Raw genomic sequence first — 16,813 nt, forward strand, 5'->3', positions numbered from 1 at the left:
TGTTTGCTCCGCTGTTGCAGAGTATCTGTCCTGTTTTGTTCCGCCCTCGGGTAAGACCCGAGGAAGAGGAGCTGCACGCTGCCTAGGAAGGGAGTGCGCTGCACTCGCCCTATTTTGAAAGAACGTGACTCGGAGCGTCACTGCTAGGAAGGGAGTAATGTCACGGGCTGGGCCCGTAGACATAAGACTGCCTGGAAGTCGGCGGAAGTTAGTAACGCCGACCCCGGCTCACGTGCGCGGGAAGCACGGGAGCGCCTGCACACTTGTACGCTCGAAGAGAGAAAGCTCTCCCTTCCTCTCTTCGAGCTACGTCCTGTCAATTCGGGCTACCTATATGGTAGCGCAGAGCACCTGAGCCCTGTCCGTAGCAACTGTACCTGTGTCAACCATACCTACCTTCCTGCTAGCCTCCGCCCGTGACAACTATACTCTATAATAGTAACGACTTTAAATATATATAACGTAATATATATTTATAACTTACAGCGCGATGACGGCAAAAATGCACCCGATTGCGGACGCAAATGCGCACAAATTAGAGCGCATTTCGGCCAGATCTCACCTCCGCTTTCGCTCTAGCTTGCAGACTTTCCCGCGTCACAGCACGCTTCACGCGTACGCACGCGCCCACGCTACACATGCCTTCGCCCAACAATGCGCGCTACCTCGTTCTGCGCCGCACGGCATGCTGCTGCGCTCGCGGCAGTGCTGCGCTTCCTCGGGTGCTGCGACCGACGGGGGTTTCAATATTTAAGATGACTGCCGCTCTGTCCCAGCGGCAGGAGCACGCGTGCATCTCGGTCTCGATCTGCCCTCTGCGATACGCCTCGCCCACGCCGCCAGAGCAGAGACCCAATCGTCGGACATGGTCGATCACGTCTTCAATAACCCCTCTACCGAGCACGAGCACATCGCAATGGACGACTGTCATTCTGGCATGACGCCTCCTCGAACGAGTACGATGACCGAGCCCCGCAAGGCGGAGGACCACTACGACCCAGGCCGGACGAAGAAGATATATGCGCCGAAGAGCAGAGAGCTGCAATCGCTACTGAAAAAGCTGTGGGATAGGTGAGAGGCGCGCGTGCTCTGTTGAAGCTGGTGCACAGGCTGAAGCAATGACAAGCTATTGTAATACACACGGCAAGGAGCCTAGTGACACGTTGCGCACTTTCCACATCAAGGATTTGTACAACTTCTTTCACTGGATGTTGCGCGAGCGGGGCGGCCGAATACGGAAAGCACGAACTCTCCAGACCTACTGGAACACGCTGACGCTGGTCCGCCAATTGGAGACTGGCTGTTATAGCGTAGACCCTGCTGTCCAAGTCGAAATGTGCGGAGTGAGTGTGTTACGAGACGTGTCGCCAGCATACAGTGCGATTGCCACTGCTAATCGTACCCCAGGCCCGGCAGAACCTGGCGCAAGAGTTCAAGCTGTCTACTGCGAAGGAGGACAAGCCCATCATGCGAGCAGAGGACGAGTTCGAGCTGCTCAAAACGCTCTGGGAATCTCCAGACGTGGAGTTGCAGCACGAGTACCTGCGGGCGCAGCTGGCGCTGATGATCCAGCTCGCCGGCATCACGGGCAATCGTCCCGGTGCTCTCCGCCGACTGCAATACAAAGACTTGAAAATTGCACTACTCCCTAACTGTGACGGGGGTGATCGGCCGAGGCTCGTGATCGACTTTACCTTCGAGCATACCAAACGCTACCTCGGCGGTAAAGACGCGTGAGTGCTGCCGCTGCACTCCCCTACCGCGAAGCTATCTCACTAACGCCTCCATTAGGAACACATTTCCCGTCCCCGACATTCCTTCTGAATCCTGTCTCCTCCTCTGTCCTCAGACAATGCTTCTCGGTCTGCTATTCGCTGACGATGCTTTTGCCGTACCTGATCTGAGCCCTGCCGAGCTGTTCCAACTGCGCATCCCACCGGGAAAGCGCGAGCTCCGCATTCCTATCAAGCAGTCGAAAGCCGAGCTGCCGCTGTTTCGGAGAACAGAGCGGACTGTCCGTGGGCTGCGTGTTTCCAACGACGCAGTAACGGAGAACTGGCTTCGCGAGAGGTTAAGGCGGCTCGGTACCATTACGAACTTTGAGATGCCCGTAAAGCCGTATTGCTTCCGTAGAGGACACGGCGAGGCTTTAGACAGTAGTAGTTCGTCCTCTACAATGTGTCCGATCCTCCCCCCAGCATGTCGCTAATTGATATCAGGTCACATTAGCGATTCGCAGCGCAACCTCATCTTGCAGCACTCCTCGTCTGCCGTCTTCCAGCACAATTACCTGTCGCGGTACATCACCCAAGACACGCAGGCGGCGTATCGAGGACTCGAACCTCAGACTGCGATTATCCGGGCGGCAAGCGGGATGAGTCGCTCGATTGACCCGTGCCGACCGCAATCTCTCAATGAACAGCAGGTGGCACAGATGAGGAAGCATCCTGAGGTCGTCCTGGCGCGAAGAATACGTGATCGTCTGGCTAATCAAGCACGGGCTTGCCATACGACGATCAATCGGTCGAGGGGCACGCGAGAATACACGGAATACCGACATGCACAGCGGGAGTACCTGCACACGAAAAGAGTGGTACACAAGCTCACGTTGAAGCAAGTACAAACGAGATACCAGGAGGAACAGCCGATTGATGATATCCTGTGGCAGCTGAGGGGAGACCGTCGGACCACCGAACAAACGACATCAGCCCAGACAGTCAGCACCTTAAGCAGCGAACGTCGGCGTGTCCTTGGCGCGTTGCTCACCTTTGCGCCATCCAAGGATACTGGAGACCAGGAGCGTCGAGTGGAAGCAATAGATGCCGTGGCCGCTCTTTGCAAGCGGCAGGAGGTGACACAGCGCAAAGTTTGCCGGAAGAAGGCAGCCTGCTCTGTCGCTTCCTACGAAGAGGACCGCACAGCAGCAGGCGCAAAGAAGGTCGTCGAACCTGATCCAGTCCGGATGCAGTGTCTACCAACTCAATGCATCTTTTGCATAGGCAACCTGCAACTGCCCATTGCGCATCGCACGAAGCAGTTCCGGGACCGCAGTTGCCTGAAGAGGCACTTATTCCGGAAGCACCTACAGTATCACGATACGAAAGAGCGTATAAGGTGCCCACATCCAAAGTGCAACGATCGATGGCTCGAGCATGTAGATCATCTGCGGAACCACGCAGCAAGAGTGCACAAAACGTTGACATAATCTCCTTTGGGTGCAAGTCCTGACTACATGTCAACGGCGAGTGGTTGGCCGGGTCCAGATTCTAGAAGTGCGCGACTGGGGTCGTGTATGACATAAGAATGCAGCACTGTGGCGCTTGCGATGAGGTTGACGAGCCTCAGTCATCAGCTACTTTTTATCTCTAATGAGCGTGGCGTTATTTATGCACATTGCTTGGAGAAGCTGCACGTGGCGTGGTCTACCAATCGTCCTAAGGAGTCGGCAGAAACGGCTTCCAAATCGTGCATCGGAAGTCGACATATTTAATCCGATAGTCAGGAAATTCATCCACACATAAAGCGCTGCATCTCACTGGCCCGTACGAGACGAGGTGCTGGCCTCCAGCTATTTCCATACGCGTGTGCCAACGAAGCTGGCATTTGCATAGGCGTCGTGGTCGCCTTCATGGATCTCTGCAGTCCCCGGTGTCATTGGTCGCCCTTGTGCATCGAAGCTGCGGAAGTGGAGCTGATTCGAAGCTCTCACAATCTGCATACTGTGTGACGCACTGCGGGGATGGGTGCAGAATCAGTTGCAATCGATTACAATGGGCGAATGCTGCAGCAAAACAGTATACTCGGCATTTTCATGTTGCGTATCGGAAAATTGTTGGAGAGACCGGAAGAGTATTTCGTGAAGTGCCAGAAGACGTAGTCGTCCGTGAATGATGTGCTCCATACCCAAATCACGGGCCATGGCCCCCAAAATGCAGCTATGTCAATCAACATTCTGAGATACTATGTCAGAAGCAGAAGCCTCGAATATCTCGCAGGAGCATACTCATTTGTCCAGCATAGCAGTGGGTGCAGGCTCCACAGGGCAGGCCAGTAATGGTACTTCAGCAAACGAAGCGGCAGCTCCGACCATCGACTGAAGAATTCTCCTCCTTTTCAATATCACATCCACCTCAAACTATGGCGGGGGCTGAGCTGCAGTCTGAAGACCATCGCACCCTACTCGACATCGTCGACAGGTTGCGTTTGACGGGCATCACTCGCTACATTGACCTCCCACAAATTGTCGTCTGTGGTGATCAATCGGCAGGAAAGAGCTCCGTACTGGAAGCAATCTCAGGCCTCCGGTTTCCCACCAAGGACAACCTGTGCACACGCTTCGCCACGGAACTGGTACTTCGCTGTAATGAGACTGTGGGCGTCAAAGTCTCGATTATCCCGGGCTCAGATCGCAAGCCAGAAGAATGTCGGAACCTGTCCCAATTCAACCACAAGATTGACCTTGTTGACCCTGATCTCTCCGGTCTGATTGAACAAGCCAAGCAAGCCATGGGCTTATCCGATACGAAGGTATTCAGCAGTGATGTGCTCCGTGTTGATTTTGAGGGTCCAGAGCAACCGCACTTGACTCTCGTGGATTTGCCAGGCCTGTTCCGTGCAGGCAATCGGGAACAGTCGGTAGATGAGGCTCCTATTGTCCATGAAATGGTGCGAAGCTACATGGAAAAGCCGCGGAGCATCATTTTAGCCGTGGGTTCGGCGAAGAGTGATCTCGCTTTGCAGGAAGTCACTAAATACTCCCTCGAGCTCGACCCTCATGGCGTGCGCACCTTAAGATTAATCACCAAGCCAGACACCTTGTCCAGAGGGTCAGAGAGCGAGACAGCATACATCACGATGGCCCACAACAAGGACGTCGTCTTTCGACTCGGCTGGCATGTCTTGAAGAACCGTAGCTTCGAGACCCGCGACGTGTCCACGGCTGTGCGTGACTTGCAGGAATCTCAGTTCTTCGCGGCGGGCGCATGGGCATCGCTGAATCCGAGCACGGTCGGCATTCAATCCTTGAGGCCTCGCTTAAGCAACATACTCAGAAACCAGATCCTGGAAAACCTCCCCAGCCTGCATGCCGACGTTGTGTTGGGAATAGAAGAGTGCAAAGCTCGACTGGAGCAGCTCGGTGAGCCCCGCGACACTGCACAGCAGCAGCGAAGCTATCTACAGCATGTGAGCTGGAAGTTTTGGTACTGTTGAAAGCAGCCGTTGACGGGGCATACAGCGACAGCTTCTTTGGGCATGCACGTACAAAACAGGGACAACAGAAGCGCCTGCGCGCTATCGTTCAAAACAGACCTGAGGACTTTGCAGAGGATATGAGGGTAAGAGGTCACAACCGAGTGATTGTCGAGGATGACGAAGAGTCCGATAGCGATCACCATCATATCGAACGCATACGACGAGCAGAATATATCGCCTCTGTAAAGGAGCTTATGCGTCACAGTAGAGGAACGGAGCTGCCCGGCACATTCAACCCAGAGATCATCGGTGACCTCTTCAGAGAACAATGCCAGCCATGGCGGGGACTCGTTGCGGAAGTCCATCGCGACATCATGCAATGTGTTCGATGGACTGCAAAAGCTGTACTCGAGGCAGTTGCCGTCACCGATACTGTTGACGCGTTGTTTACTTTCATCGACAGAGCAATCGACCGTCTTGGATGTGAGGTGGAGAGAAAAGTAGATGAGATGCTTCGGCCGCACCTTGCTGGACACCCAATTATTTACAACCATTACCTGATTAGCAATGTGCAAAAGGTTCAAGCCAACCGGCGAAAACGGGGATTAGAGCGCGCAATCTCCCAAAAGTTCATGTTCAATGGCAACTTTCAACTCGATGAAAGCGATATCAAGAACCTCATCCAGATCGTCCAAGAACACGAGGAAGTGGATATGGGATATTACGCAAGTCAGCTTGCAGTGGATTATCTGCAGGCATACTACAAGGTGAAAAAGCTTCAAATTCAGCATTCTACGCACATTTAACGATCTTTTTAGGTGGCCTTGAAGAATTGGGTCGATGATGTTAGCATACACGTCATTGAGGAGCAACTCATACAGAAATTGCCCCTCGTCTTCGATCACAGAACGGTTGAACAACTCACGGATGCCGATGTGAATCACCTGACAGCAGAAAAATCCAAAAACGCAAGCGATCGTGCCCACGCTCTGGAGAAGCTTGATAGTCTGACAAAGGCGTCGAAAGAGCTCGAAAGCCTCGGCAAGCATCGCCTGAAAACGCATGGTACGTTCTCCAAGACAAGCCATGTTTCAAACTAACAAGCCACACATCAGCTTCCATCCATCTGGCTCAGGATCGAAAGTCGAATAGCACAGTAGGCGAAAATGATACGTCGCCTTCGCCCCTGAAGTCGCAATCACCCTCGCCCATTAGCGAAGCGGCTGAACAGGATGAGCACGCAGAAGCGATGGAACTCCCAGCAACTACACCGGTACAGAACGGTTTTGGAGAAGCATCAGCATCGCCATTGAAGTCGAAGAAGAAACGCAGCCCCAAGATTAAAAAAGACCTTGGGTTCAACTGGGGTTGATGTTAATGACAGCTTCTGCATGGCTAATGTCGGCGCTCCGCGGCACAAATTGCGTATGCACACGATGTAGCCGGAAACGGACAAGTAACAGCGATTCTTTTGCGTTCGTTACACCGCAAACAACAGAGTACGTTCTAACAAGCGTCCCAGTGCAAGTTCCAATCGTTAGGCGGACCGTCTGTGTCCACTTCCTGACTGCTGTAAGTGTGATTCTGCCTTCACACCCTTCCTGTATCGTTCCAGTCGAAACGTAAAGACGGGACGGCTCGAAACATCCTTGAAGAATACTTACACGCCATGCTTCTTCTATAAGAGAAGGTTCAAAGAATGGGGATATCGGCAGTACAATGGCCCGGTGAACGTGCAAAACGTGCGGACCGCATTCAATAGTCAGATCTGAATATGCTTCGATTTAATGCAGACTGCGACTTTGATGAATATTGTATACTGCCAGACGACTCGAGGAAGAACTGACATCTCCAGAGACGCGTTGAGCGCGAGCCTTCCTGAAGCCATTCCTCAAATGTAGTAAGCGCACTTCTCTGGAATCCGCAAGAAGCTCGGAGGACTCTGAAGTTCTCGCGTGTAGGGAAAGGACAGAGAGATGTGCACGATGTCCAATACGACAACACGCCAGTTAAGTTCATCACTTTCATAAGCCTCAGTCAGCTTGATGTTCCACTGGCAGCACGTTGCAGACTGTAAGCGGACGTTCTCTCTACGCAAAGTGGAGGGGTTTGCGGCTGCACCACAGCTTCAGTATCTGAGTCGCTCCCGGCTCAACACTAACCGGTGGTCATTTTTTGCATACAAGGTCGGCCGGAGATATTTTGCGAGAGCGCTGCTCTTTCGAGCGGATCGTTGAACCATCTATTTGCCTTACTCTGCACTGTTCTGATGGTCCCCTCGAGATTCATGGAAAACAAGACAATCGGCTTTTCTTGAACGATATGACACTGAACGAATTGAGGACGACTCTTCGAGATCGCTCTCTGGTCGACCGGCACACTGCAAGCGTAGTAGTCGCTTGTTATCGTCCTGCAAGTTCGAACACTGAATGTAGAGCCTAAAATTCAGTACATTGCATTTTGCTTGCATAACCCATCTTGGGAGGGCATGCTAGAGATTCCCGTTGGTCTAGCACTGTATGCTGCGGCATTGCGCTTTCCCACTATGTATAGCTTGCTGCTAATTATCTTAGAAACAACCTGTTGCGCTTGCCTTTAGTTGCGTGCTCGTAGCCTTGGAGTCTACAGCATACACGCTCCTGCGGCCAGCCGCATTCGGACTTACTTCTGCGACATAGATGCATGAGGGCGAACTGTGACCATTGACGATGATGTAAGCTCCCGGACACTTACGGTCGCCCTCATGCGGGATACCCACTTCGCATTGTGTGCATCGCCACGTCGCACGTTCGCTTAGCAAACGCCGCAATCTGCTTACTTGGCACCTCCCCCGGGGTCAAATGATGCGGGCAGTAGGCGCTACTAACCACGTTCGCGCGCGCGTTCCGCTTCCCCTTCATCCTCGCAGAAGTTATCTGCTGCTCTTGCATCTGTAGGTGGCCAGCACGCGCGACGGTCTTAGAACACTTCTATCGTGCTGCTAGTTCGCAAGAAGCGCAACTCCACAACTCCCCGCAATCTTGGCCGCTCTGTTATCAATTCCGCTAATCGGATGACGCATACTATCGCGCTCTCTTGAGCTACTGCGGCTGAATGGCCAGCAAGTGAAAAAACCATCGACATAGCGAGAAGCACACTTTTTCGAATTCAGTAGTACAACAGTACATCACACGTCTGCACGCGGCCGTGACGGCGTCTGTAGGCTCTTGCGCGTCCCTCCGCGTACAGGCGCCAGCAGAGCTGCCGTCGCGGTCGCGGGAGACGAACGGCCACCAAACACCGAGAGCATGAAACGGGCAGAACGCGTGTAGTGAAGTCAGCGGCAGCAGCAGCGCCGTGGACGACTCGCCGGCAACACAGATGGGACGACGAAGCCCAGACACCCAACGATACTACAGCAGCAACACACGTCACCGATAGGCTTCCGGCCAGTCTATCACCAACCAACCCCTGACAACGTCTGCGATGTCCCGCATCGACGAGCCCTCGGAGAGAACGGTATCATCTTCCCCGCGAATCGAAACACTAGACACTCGGCATGCTACGGTCGATGCCAACAACATACATGGTCCACAGACAGCCTCGTCCACTGTCACCCCCCAATCCCGTGAAGAAGGACTGCTCACCCTTCGACACATCCGACAAGGTCTAGGGAGATTCGCGATGGAGCTCTCATACTTAGTAATTCGACGCCTCGTACGAGTGGAGAATCTCATCTGCAGAGCTGGACGATGACTTACGGCGCTACTAGCCCACCGACAACACACGACGCAAGAAGAAAGGAATACACGGCCACATAGGAACCTAGTAGGAGGCAGCAATGTTACATGGATCGCATTCAATGCACACACCCATGCCCATAGAGGGAAATTGTTTGGGTCAGAACAAGCAGACGAAGCCGAGCATTAGGGGGAGACTGTATGTAGACGGTCGCAGATATGGTGCAAGGGCACCGCCAGAGCCACAACAAATGGAACAGAATAGGATTCTCACATGGCTGATACAAGTAGCAACAAGAGGAGACACAGAGAGAGGCACACTCATTACGGAAATATATATAGTCAGTCGTCGAGATAGACCGCAAGCAGAGGCGAGGGAGCAGCTGGTCGTGCTATTGGTACGGCGAAGTGGGGCGCGTTGGCTCTGTCAGCGTTGCGTCGGCTGTTTGCCAACCCTCTGCATCCGGGCATAGCCAGCATTGATACCGCAGGCTGCAACCGTGTAGGAACCAATCAATCAATCAATCAATCAATCAATCAATCAATCAATCAATCTTCCCAATCCAATTGGAGCGCGTGGCCTACTCCCGGGTAGCACTATACCTTCTCGGACCGCTGGTATACCATGGGTCACAGCAGGTATTTTGCTCACTGGTCCCCGCGTCTGGCTGATTTACCCAACGCTCTGCTCTGCTTGTCTAGGAGAGGCATGTTACGCGCATAAGGAACAATCGTTTGAGACGAGTAACCCTGGAACAGAACGTGTACTAGCTGAACTCTATCGCATTCCACAGACAGGCTTCAGAAGTCACAGACCACCATTCATTAAAGACCACAAAAGGTTCTGGTGCTCCTGCATTTCTTCAGCGGTTTTCCTAGTCAAGGTCTGGACCAACATGCTTGATTTAAAGGCACGTTGCCGCCAAACATAACAAAGCATGGATTTCATACATCGCAGCCAGGTGACTTCGTTACTAGAGCTGGTAATGCGACACGTCCAAAAGCACGAGGAAATTCCTGCGGAGTCGCTCCGCTATTGCCCGAAACGGCCCAGGTCATCCTTGCAGTTGCAGTATCTCAACTAAGCGGAGACACAAGAGATCATTGCGCAGTTCGAGACCAAGCCTAACTGTAATCTAGTTTTCTGGTCAGGAGTATCTCGCGAGATCGCGCAGAAATGGGCAGATGACAGAAGCATGCTCACACTTAACGACTATAATGGGTCCACTGATGGATCCGACGAGTCCTCGATGTCCTAGGGCCTGGAAGACGCGAAAGAAGTGGAGTAGATACGTCAAAGGGGCTGCGATATTGTTTGCACGATACGCATGCACGACTGGTATTGTGCGAGTACTGACCTTACCCCCACCAAAGCGAGAAAGCCTTCGGCCGAATTCAACATTCCTTACGCTAGAGGAACCGATCCTAAGAGGAGAAGCAGAAAACCATGGAGCTCTACAAATCAGATATATCCATCCGACCGTGAAAGGTGCGGAAGACTTCGAATATGAATTGTGGCCAATCGATCATTCGTGTGATTGGATACAAATGTGCGAACGGGAAATGTGGGAATGTGCGCATGGGCAAAGTTTATATCCACTTTCGCATGGAGTCGCGGACTCATGGCAAATGCCAGCTGAAGCAAGAAAGACTACGCTAAGAGCTCTTGTCTCCGACATGTTTTTGTCGTTAAAGATGGTATTCTGGAAGCTGAGCGGCGATACGACGTCAGCCAAAAAGGTGACTAGTTTACGATCCCGAGCTCGTCTATCCGAGTCGCCTATTGCACAGCATGAAAAGATTTTCAACACAAAAACTGAATGCATTACGGATGTGGGACTTTCGAACATAGATGCAAGGCGGTCTCCGCCGCGGGCAGAGGATGAGGATGAAGCAAAGCAAAATAGGAGGATGAGGCAGAGCCTCGAGCTTCGACGAAAGAAAGGTCAACCCATAGAGCCTGAAGTAGCTTTGGGGAAGGAGACAAAGGCAGTGAAAGAGAAATGTAAGAAGGCCGGAAAGAAGACGAAGTCGAAGATGGTCCAGGAAGATATTCCTGCGCAAAAGAACAAGAAGAATCCGCGGAGCTCACAGAAGAATAACGCTGCTACGATTCAGCAGGAAGATCCGAGGGTAAAAAAGAAAAAGAAAAAAAGTTGATCAAATAAGCGAGCATGACTGAATGCGGAGACCACATCATCTGTGGAGCTGAATGAACAATTGGTCCTAAGAGAACAAGCACGTGGAATATCTGGTGGCTTGCTCCCACGAAGTCGAACCGATACGGGAACCATTTCTCTGGGAGCTGCAATCCATCAGCACAAGAATATCCAACGATATGGTCAGTACGAACTCTTGCTACATATAACGCAGCACCTACAATTTTCAGGAGGCCCATAAGAGCCGACCATTCCATGGCCAGACGTTTACGCTGCACGGAGTAACTATACAGCCAGATGCGGCGCGTCTGGCAGGTGCGCTTGAGATGCCTCGAATGTAACTCGAGGTCCACCTGCAATTATCTCTTCGAGTGTTCTGCTAACGAACGCCACTTGATGCGTTCGATGTAGTAGCTTGGAGCGATTATTATCACTCAGGCTTGCCATCCCGTCTCCCATTTCTAAGGCACACATAGTTGCACGGCGAATCAATGATTCGGCCTCGCCAATGGATTCTAGTCAGCTATTAGCAGATGCTGGAATTTATGTTGCTATGCGTTGATCATACGGACCTTTCACTCGCATTTGGTTACGGACAGTACATACGACCCGCAGAATCTTTCTGGCGCATAATACCTCAGGCATCTCTTCGTAAGGCACAATAGACGTGCTGTGGCATTCGCGAGACTCAAAATCTACTGAAGTCATCAGCCTCATAGCGAACTTCCTGCCACGAACATGGCTACCTTCAGACCTGTCTCCACTGATCAACATGCTTTCAACGTCGTCGACACCCAGCTGACTCGGAAGTAGTGCTAGCAGATGAATTGCAATCTGCAATCGCCAGATGAGGTCGAAGGTTTGAATGACAATAAGTGCAACCTCGGCATTCTCTGTAATGATATTCTGTTGCTCCTCGTAGGTCAATTGCTGGCGGATCCTGCGGACTGAGTTCGCCCACTCGTTCTGGCCCTCATCCCAAGAACCAAATTCCGGCCGCAGCGAAGCAAGGCCATTGTCCAACATGACCTGTCCACTGACGCTCTTACATTTACCCTGGATTTTGAGTGCACCTTGAGAAAGGTATTCGCCGTAATAGTGCGCACCAGCAGTCCGCAAGCTTTCGAATCTCTCCAGATACTGATTGTGAGCGGAGAATGCTCGGATAAGGTCCAATCACGAATGAAGGTCGCATCCTCAAACTCGGCCGTGTCTACGCCGTAGAGCCGAATCTCATCCAGTGTCGAAGAATCGTCTGGCATTCGGTGCCTGTAGAACATGTATTGAATCGCGAACAGCAGAGAGCTAGTCCAGGATACCATGTTATCATTCCTGGATGTTCGGTGCCACTGAAGGTGCGCCGTTAGCTTATAGACCGCAGACGAATCGCTGCTCTGGAATATGTCCTCTGCCGCACATGGAAATTCGTTTACTGCATCTCGCGATTTCGTGTGATTCCTCGGAAAGCCTTCTTCATGGTCTGAAGCTTCTGAGAGCTCGTTCTTTCGCCGCTTAGCAAAACGACGATCGCGACGTCTTCCTTTCTGTCTCAGTTTCCACGTTATTCCGCTCCGCCGCGAGTGCAGCAATGCGTCACCCAACGAATATTGCTTGCTTCCTGTCTTTGGTGCTGCATCGCGACAGGAAGCACGCTTGCAAAGCGAGTGGCAACACGATTGTATGCAATCACGGTGCGACCTTTAGGTCCAATCACACGCGAGCGCTTGACCTCGGTGCTGCGACGCCCGGAAGGAGCAACCTTGGCACGCATATCCCACATGACTGCAGGAGATCTCCTCTGAGTATCACAATGGAACAGTTTGCTCAGAACTGCACGATAGGCGATGCGATGCTTGAGACTCTGTCCCAGGCCGAGTGCGGACTGTCAATATCTTGCAATCACCACACTATCTTCCATAGTTCAACTATAGCGTTATCGTCGAGTTCGTGCAACAGTCGTACGAATCCACTTTCTACTTTGTGGAGCCTCGAAGTGGCACAGCGCTATGAGAAGATTGTGCTTCCGATGCTGTGTAGCAAGCACAATCAAAATAGGAGACAGTGATGTGTCTCTCCTACCAGGTTTGCATGTGATGGCGCAGTGCGTTTGCCAAAACGCAGCGCAATGCCCAATACAGACGAGTATGCACGCTTGGCAAGCAGGCCGCCGAGAAGGTGTCGTGCTCAGAGCTGGAGCATCGAACGTTGCCAGCGAAGCTTCTGGCTCAGGTTGTGTACGGCCTCTAGAGAGCAAAAATATGAGAACCGCTCATGCACTTGAATAACGACAGTCGGTAGCGGGCCAGCAGCTGCAACGGGAGCTCCAGAGAGTAACCCATGTGAACATTGCTTGCTTCCTGTCTACCGTGCTGGCCTACCACATGCGAGTCACGAACTACTGGATCGGCTCAGATATTGCGCATGCAAGGCGAGTGGCAACACACTTACATATGTTCATGGTGCGACTTTTGGGTCCAATCAATTGCAAGTGGTCGACCCCGGTGCTTCGCCGCTCGCGACGTGCATCCTTGGCAAACTTATCTCACTTGACTGTAGGAGACTTCCTGTAAGCACCACGATGAAACGCTTTGCTCAGGACTGTACAAGATACGATGTGATGGAGGCCTACTGGAAACCACCAGTATCTTACAAGCACTACGCCATTTTCCATGTTCCAAGATGTTGTTATGATCGAGTTGGTGCAACGGTCGCACAAATCCACTTTCTACTTGTGGAGCTTTGAAGTGGCACAGCGGCATAAGAGTTTTGTGCTTCAGGCGAAGAGTGAGAGTAAGAAGAGATTCATGGAGCGCTTGAGACTCGCGGCGAATGACGATGCTCATGGGGCGTTATATATAGCAATGAAGGTAATTTTCACATAACGCTGACATCGATTCGACTGACACTGAGTAGGCTGAAGCCACCAAAGGAAGAGCCAGACTCTTTGTTGAAGGGGCGGTCGATGGGCGTGGAAGGTTTGTCGCCGTCAAAGAGAATCGAGAACCGCTGCTGACAATGCTTTCGTAGGAACTCATTCAATGAATCTCAAACACACCAAGAAATCCTGCGCATCTATAGAGAGGCTTCCGCGACAACTAAAGCGATATATGACCTTGGCCACGATACCGACGGCGTGGTAGAGGAGAACTGGATCATTCGCCGGATGCTTTGGCATGTGTGCCGCTACAAAGATCAGGGACCAAGAAGCAGGCGGGCGAGCGGACCAGCCCCAGACACACCAGACACCATACATGTGAGAGGACACTTTTGGGACTCAGTACGAGAACAGTGGCGGGAGCGACAATGAATCTTGTTTCGATGCAGATACTTCGTACAATGATGTAATCAAGGTTTCGCATCAAAACGGAACATACATTGTCCAAACCAAATACCCGCACACTCGCCAATCCAAATAGGAGCACACAGAAGGGGCAATTGAAAGCAGTGTCGTTTGCAATTATCGCCATCTGGTGGAGTGCCATCTGCAGCCAATTCGACTTTTCTGACATGAACCGAGTGAGCTTTGTAGGCACTTGTTGGGGTCAAAGTCGAAGCTCGATGGCCACCGTTCGATTGTCCGATCCATGGTCGTGTTCGTGAATGTGACAACAAACGAGCTGAGGCATAAGTGCTCGACTCGCCATGATGACATCCTTTTGGCACGCAAGGAGCTCGACTGAAGTGCTCAGGAAGCTCACATGGCCGGATGAGAAAATAAAAAGAACAAATGAAATGGCGGAGGAAGCCACCCTAGCGAAGAATTCAAAGAATTTCGCAACCACCACGATTCAAATTCTGTGTAGACAGCTCCACAGCGCCACTGACAGAGATAAACAGTCATGTTCAAGTTCATTGCGCGAGGGCTGGTCTCTGACTCTGTCGCTAAGCTAATTGGTAAGGAGCAACGAGACTGCAAATTCTCTTACTTTGAAGCGAAAGACACGCGGGCGAACACCTTATCAGCCTTGACGAACCAGCGATTCAAGCCTTCCAATTCTGTCACGTCTTCGAAATTCAAATCAAAGCGACGAACGATCATCGGTACGATCTTGGATATCTCGAGTAGGCTGATATTTTTGCCGAGACAAGTGCGAGAACCGGCTCCGAACTATGTTTGCCAAGGGTCAGAAGAGGATGCCAGTAATCGTGAGTGATGTGTGCATGCTTACTGTGAGATTGTAGGCGTCTTGCATCGAAGACTTTTCACCTAGCCATCGATCAGGCTCAAAGGATTCCGCGTCGGATCCGAAAACGTCTTTGTTCGCGTGTGCGACCCAGGGGTTGATTCCTACGATGGTCTGTAATTCGATTGTTAGCGAAAGGATGATTGTGTGGCACGATTTACAACTTACGCCAGGCGGAAAATCGACTCCAGCGATATTGCATCCTTCTGCAGGTACGACTCGCGGCATAGGAAGTGCGACCGAAGGGAAGACGCGCATGCCCTCCTTGATGATCGCTTGCAGAAAGGGAAGCTTCTGAGCTTCTTGAAAAGTGATGTTCTCCGACGCTGTCTTATTCTGAATAGCCTCTTCCAGCTCTGATCGTAGCCTCTCAAGATGCCTCGGGCTCTGGTACAAGTGGAATAGAATCGACGTGAGAGCAATACTTGTGGTATCCGAACCAGCAAAAACATTCGTCATCGCAGCACGCATGACTTCGCCATCCGTGATTCGGCCAGACTGATCCTCGGCGGCACTCAGCAGCGTCGAAACCATATCCGACGAAGTAGAATTGAAGTTCCCGCCGCTCGCCTTCTCCCGTCGTCTTCGCTCGATTTCGTCGTTCACCCATCTAAGCAAGTGCCGTGTCATGGGGTTGGGTAGTCGGAGAAATTGAAAGGTTTGAAGAACGGCTCTATGGAAGCTTGGATAGAGGCCGCCAACTGAGTTTGCGAAAAGTCCCGTGTCTAGAGTTTCGATACAACCATCGACATCTTTCTCTCTCGCGATGAAGCCGGGAATCTTGTTGAACTTTCTGCCGGTCAGTGGAAAAGAAGGCAGTCCATGCTGGGTAGAGGATGAGAAAAAACCTACCGAAATCTGGCAAATGACATCAAAAGCCATATACTGGGCAAATCGTGGGACATTAATGCTGGCGGACATTTCTGCTTTTGACATGAGGCTCTGTTCCAAGATGTCTCTACACTGATCAACACCAGATTCGTATGCGAGCAGCGCGGACATAGCGTAAGAGGAAGCAAGTTTGCGACGCTGTTGGGCGTGGATATGAGGATCCCTTTCGTTGAAAGTGTTGGTCCAGCTGAGTTGGCCCCAAGTGTTGTACCAATCCGACTAGATGATCTAGCTTCAATATCCAAGAGTGCAACAAAACAACGAAGCACTCGAGACATGGTACTTACTTTCACAAATTTAGTGCCATGACCATAGAGCAGTTTTGCAGCATCGAAATCGTCAATGCTGTAGTACCCTGGTGCAATGCGAACGATTGGACCTGAGACACTAGCGATTAGTTTCCTACCAATCGAGCAAGAATCATCGACCACGAACCATATTTTGCATGGAGCCGTCTGTTCGTCCTATGAAAATCGCCTTTGACGTATTGTCGAGCGAGCCAAAGCTTTGTGAATCGCGCAGTTGTGGCCCCAGGAATCTTTCTCAGCGGATCTGTCACAGCGAAGATGATCGGGCGAGCGATATAGTACAGGAATACAGCACCTAGGACCAGCTGTAGGTACAGACCTCGAGAGGAAGTGCCCTCCGCAGTGGTCGTACAGTCCAT

General features: G+C 51.8%; 4 protein-coding genes across 4 annotated transcripts; 2 read left to right on the plus strand and 2 right to left on the minus strand.

Moving 5' to 3' along the window:
- Positions 1–865: 865 nt before the first annotated feature.
- CKM354_001124100 (uncharacterized protein) lies at positions 866–3,205 on the plus strand (the record flags this gene model as incomplete). Its single annotated transcript, XM_044806720.1, has 5 exons — positions 866–1,071; positions 1,127–1,343; positions 1,408–1,733; positions 1,792–2,162; positions 2,220–3,205. 5 exons carry the CDS (start codon positions 866–868, stop codon positions 3,203–3,205), a joined length of 2,106 nt encoding a protein of 701 aa, XP_044662655.1.
- A 932-nt stretch (positions 3,206–4,137) lies between these two features.
- Positions 4,138–6,565, plus strand: CKM354_001124200 (uncharacterized protein; the record flags this gene model as incomplete). Its single annotated transcript, XM_044806721.1, has 4 exons — positions 4,138–5,137; positions 5,218–5,960; positions 6,012–6,258; positions 6,309–6,565. The coding sequence occupies 4 exons, from the start codon at positions 4,138–4,140 to the stop codon at positions 6,563–6,565; spliced, it is 2,247 nt and encodes a 748-aa protein (XP_044662656.1).
- A 4,791-nt stretch (positions 6,566–11,356) lies between these two features.
- On the minus strand, positions 11,357–12,393 carry CKM354_001124300 (uncharacterized protein; the record flags this gene model as incomplete). Its single annotated transcript, XM_044806722.1, has 3 exons — positions 11,357–11,586; positions 11,644–12,127; positions 12,178–12,393. The coding sequence occupies 3 exons, from the start codon at positions 12,391–12,393 to the stop codon at positions 11,357–11,359; spliced, it is 930 nt and encodes a 309-aa protein (XP_044662657.1).
- Positions 12,394–14,993: 2,600 nt separating this feature from the next.
- CKM354_001124400 (uncharacterized protein) lies at positions 14,994–16,813 on the minus strand (the record flags this gene model as incomplete). Its single annotated transcript, XM_044806723.1, has 6 exons — positions 14,994–15,179; positions 15,241–15,369; positions 15,424–16,044; positions 16,108–16,365; positions 16,434–16,525; positions 16,582–16,813. 6 exons carry the CDS (start codon positions 16,811–16,813, stop codon positions 14,994–14,996), a joined length of 1,518 nt encoding a protein of 505 aa, XP_044662658.1.

This window comes from Cercospora kikuchii (genome assembly GCF_019650295.1).
Source record: "Cercospora kikuchii DNA, contig_00008, whole genome shotgun sequence".
Classification (NCBI taxonomy): Eukaryota; Fungi; Ascomycota; class Dothideomycetes; order Mycosphaerellales; family Mycosphaerellaceae; genus Cercospora; species Cercospora kikuchii.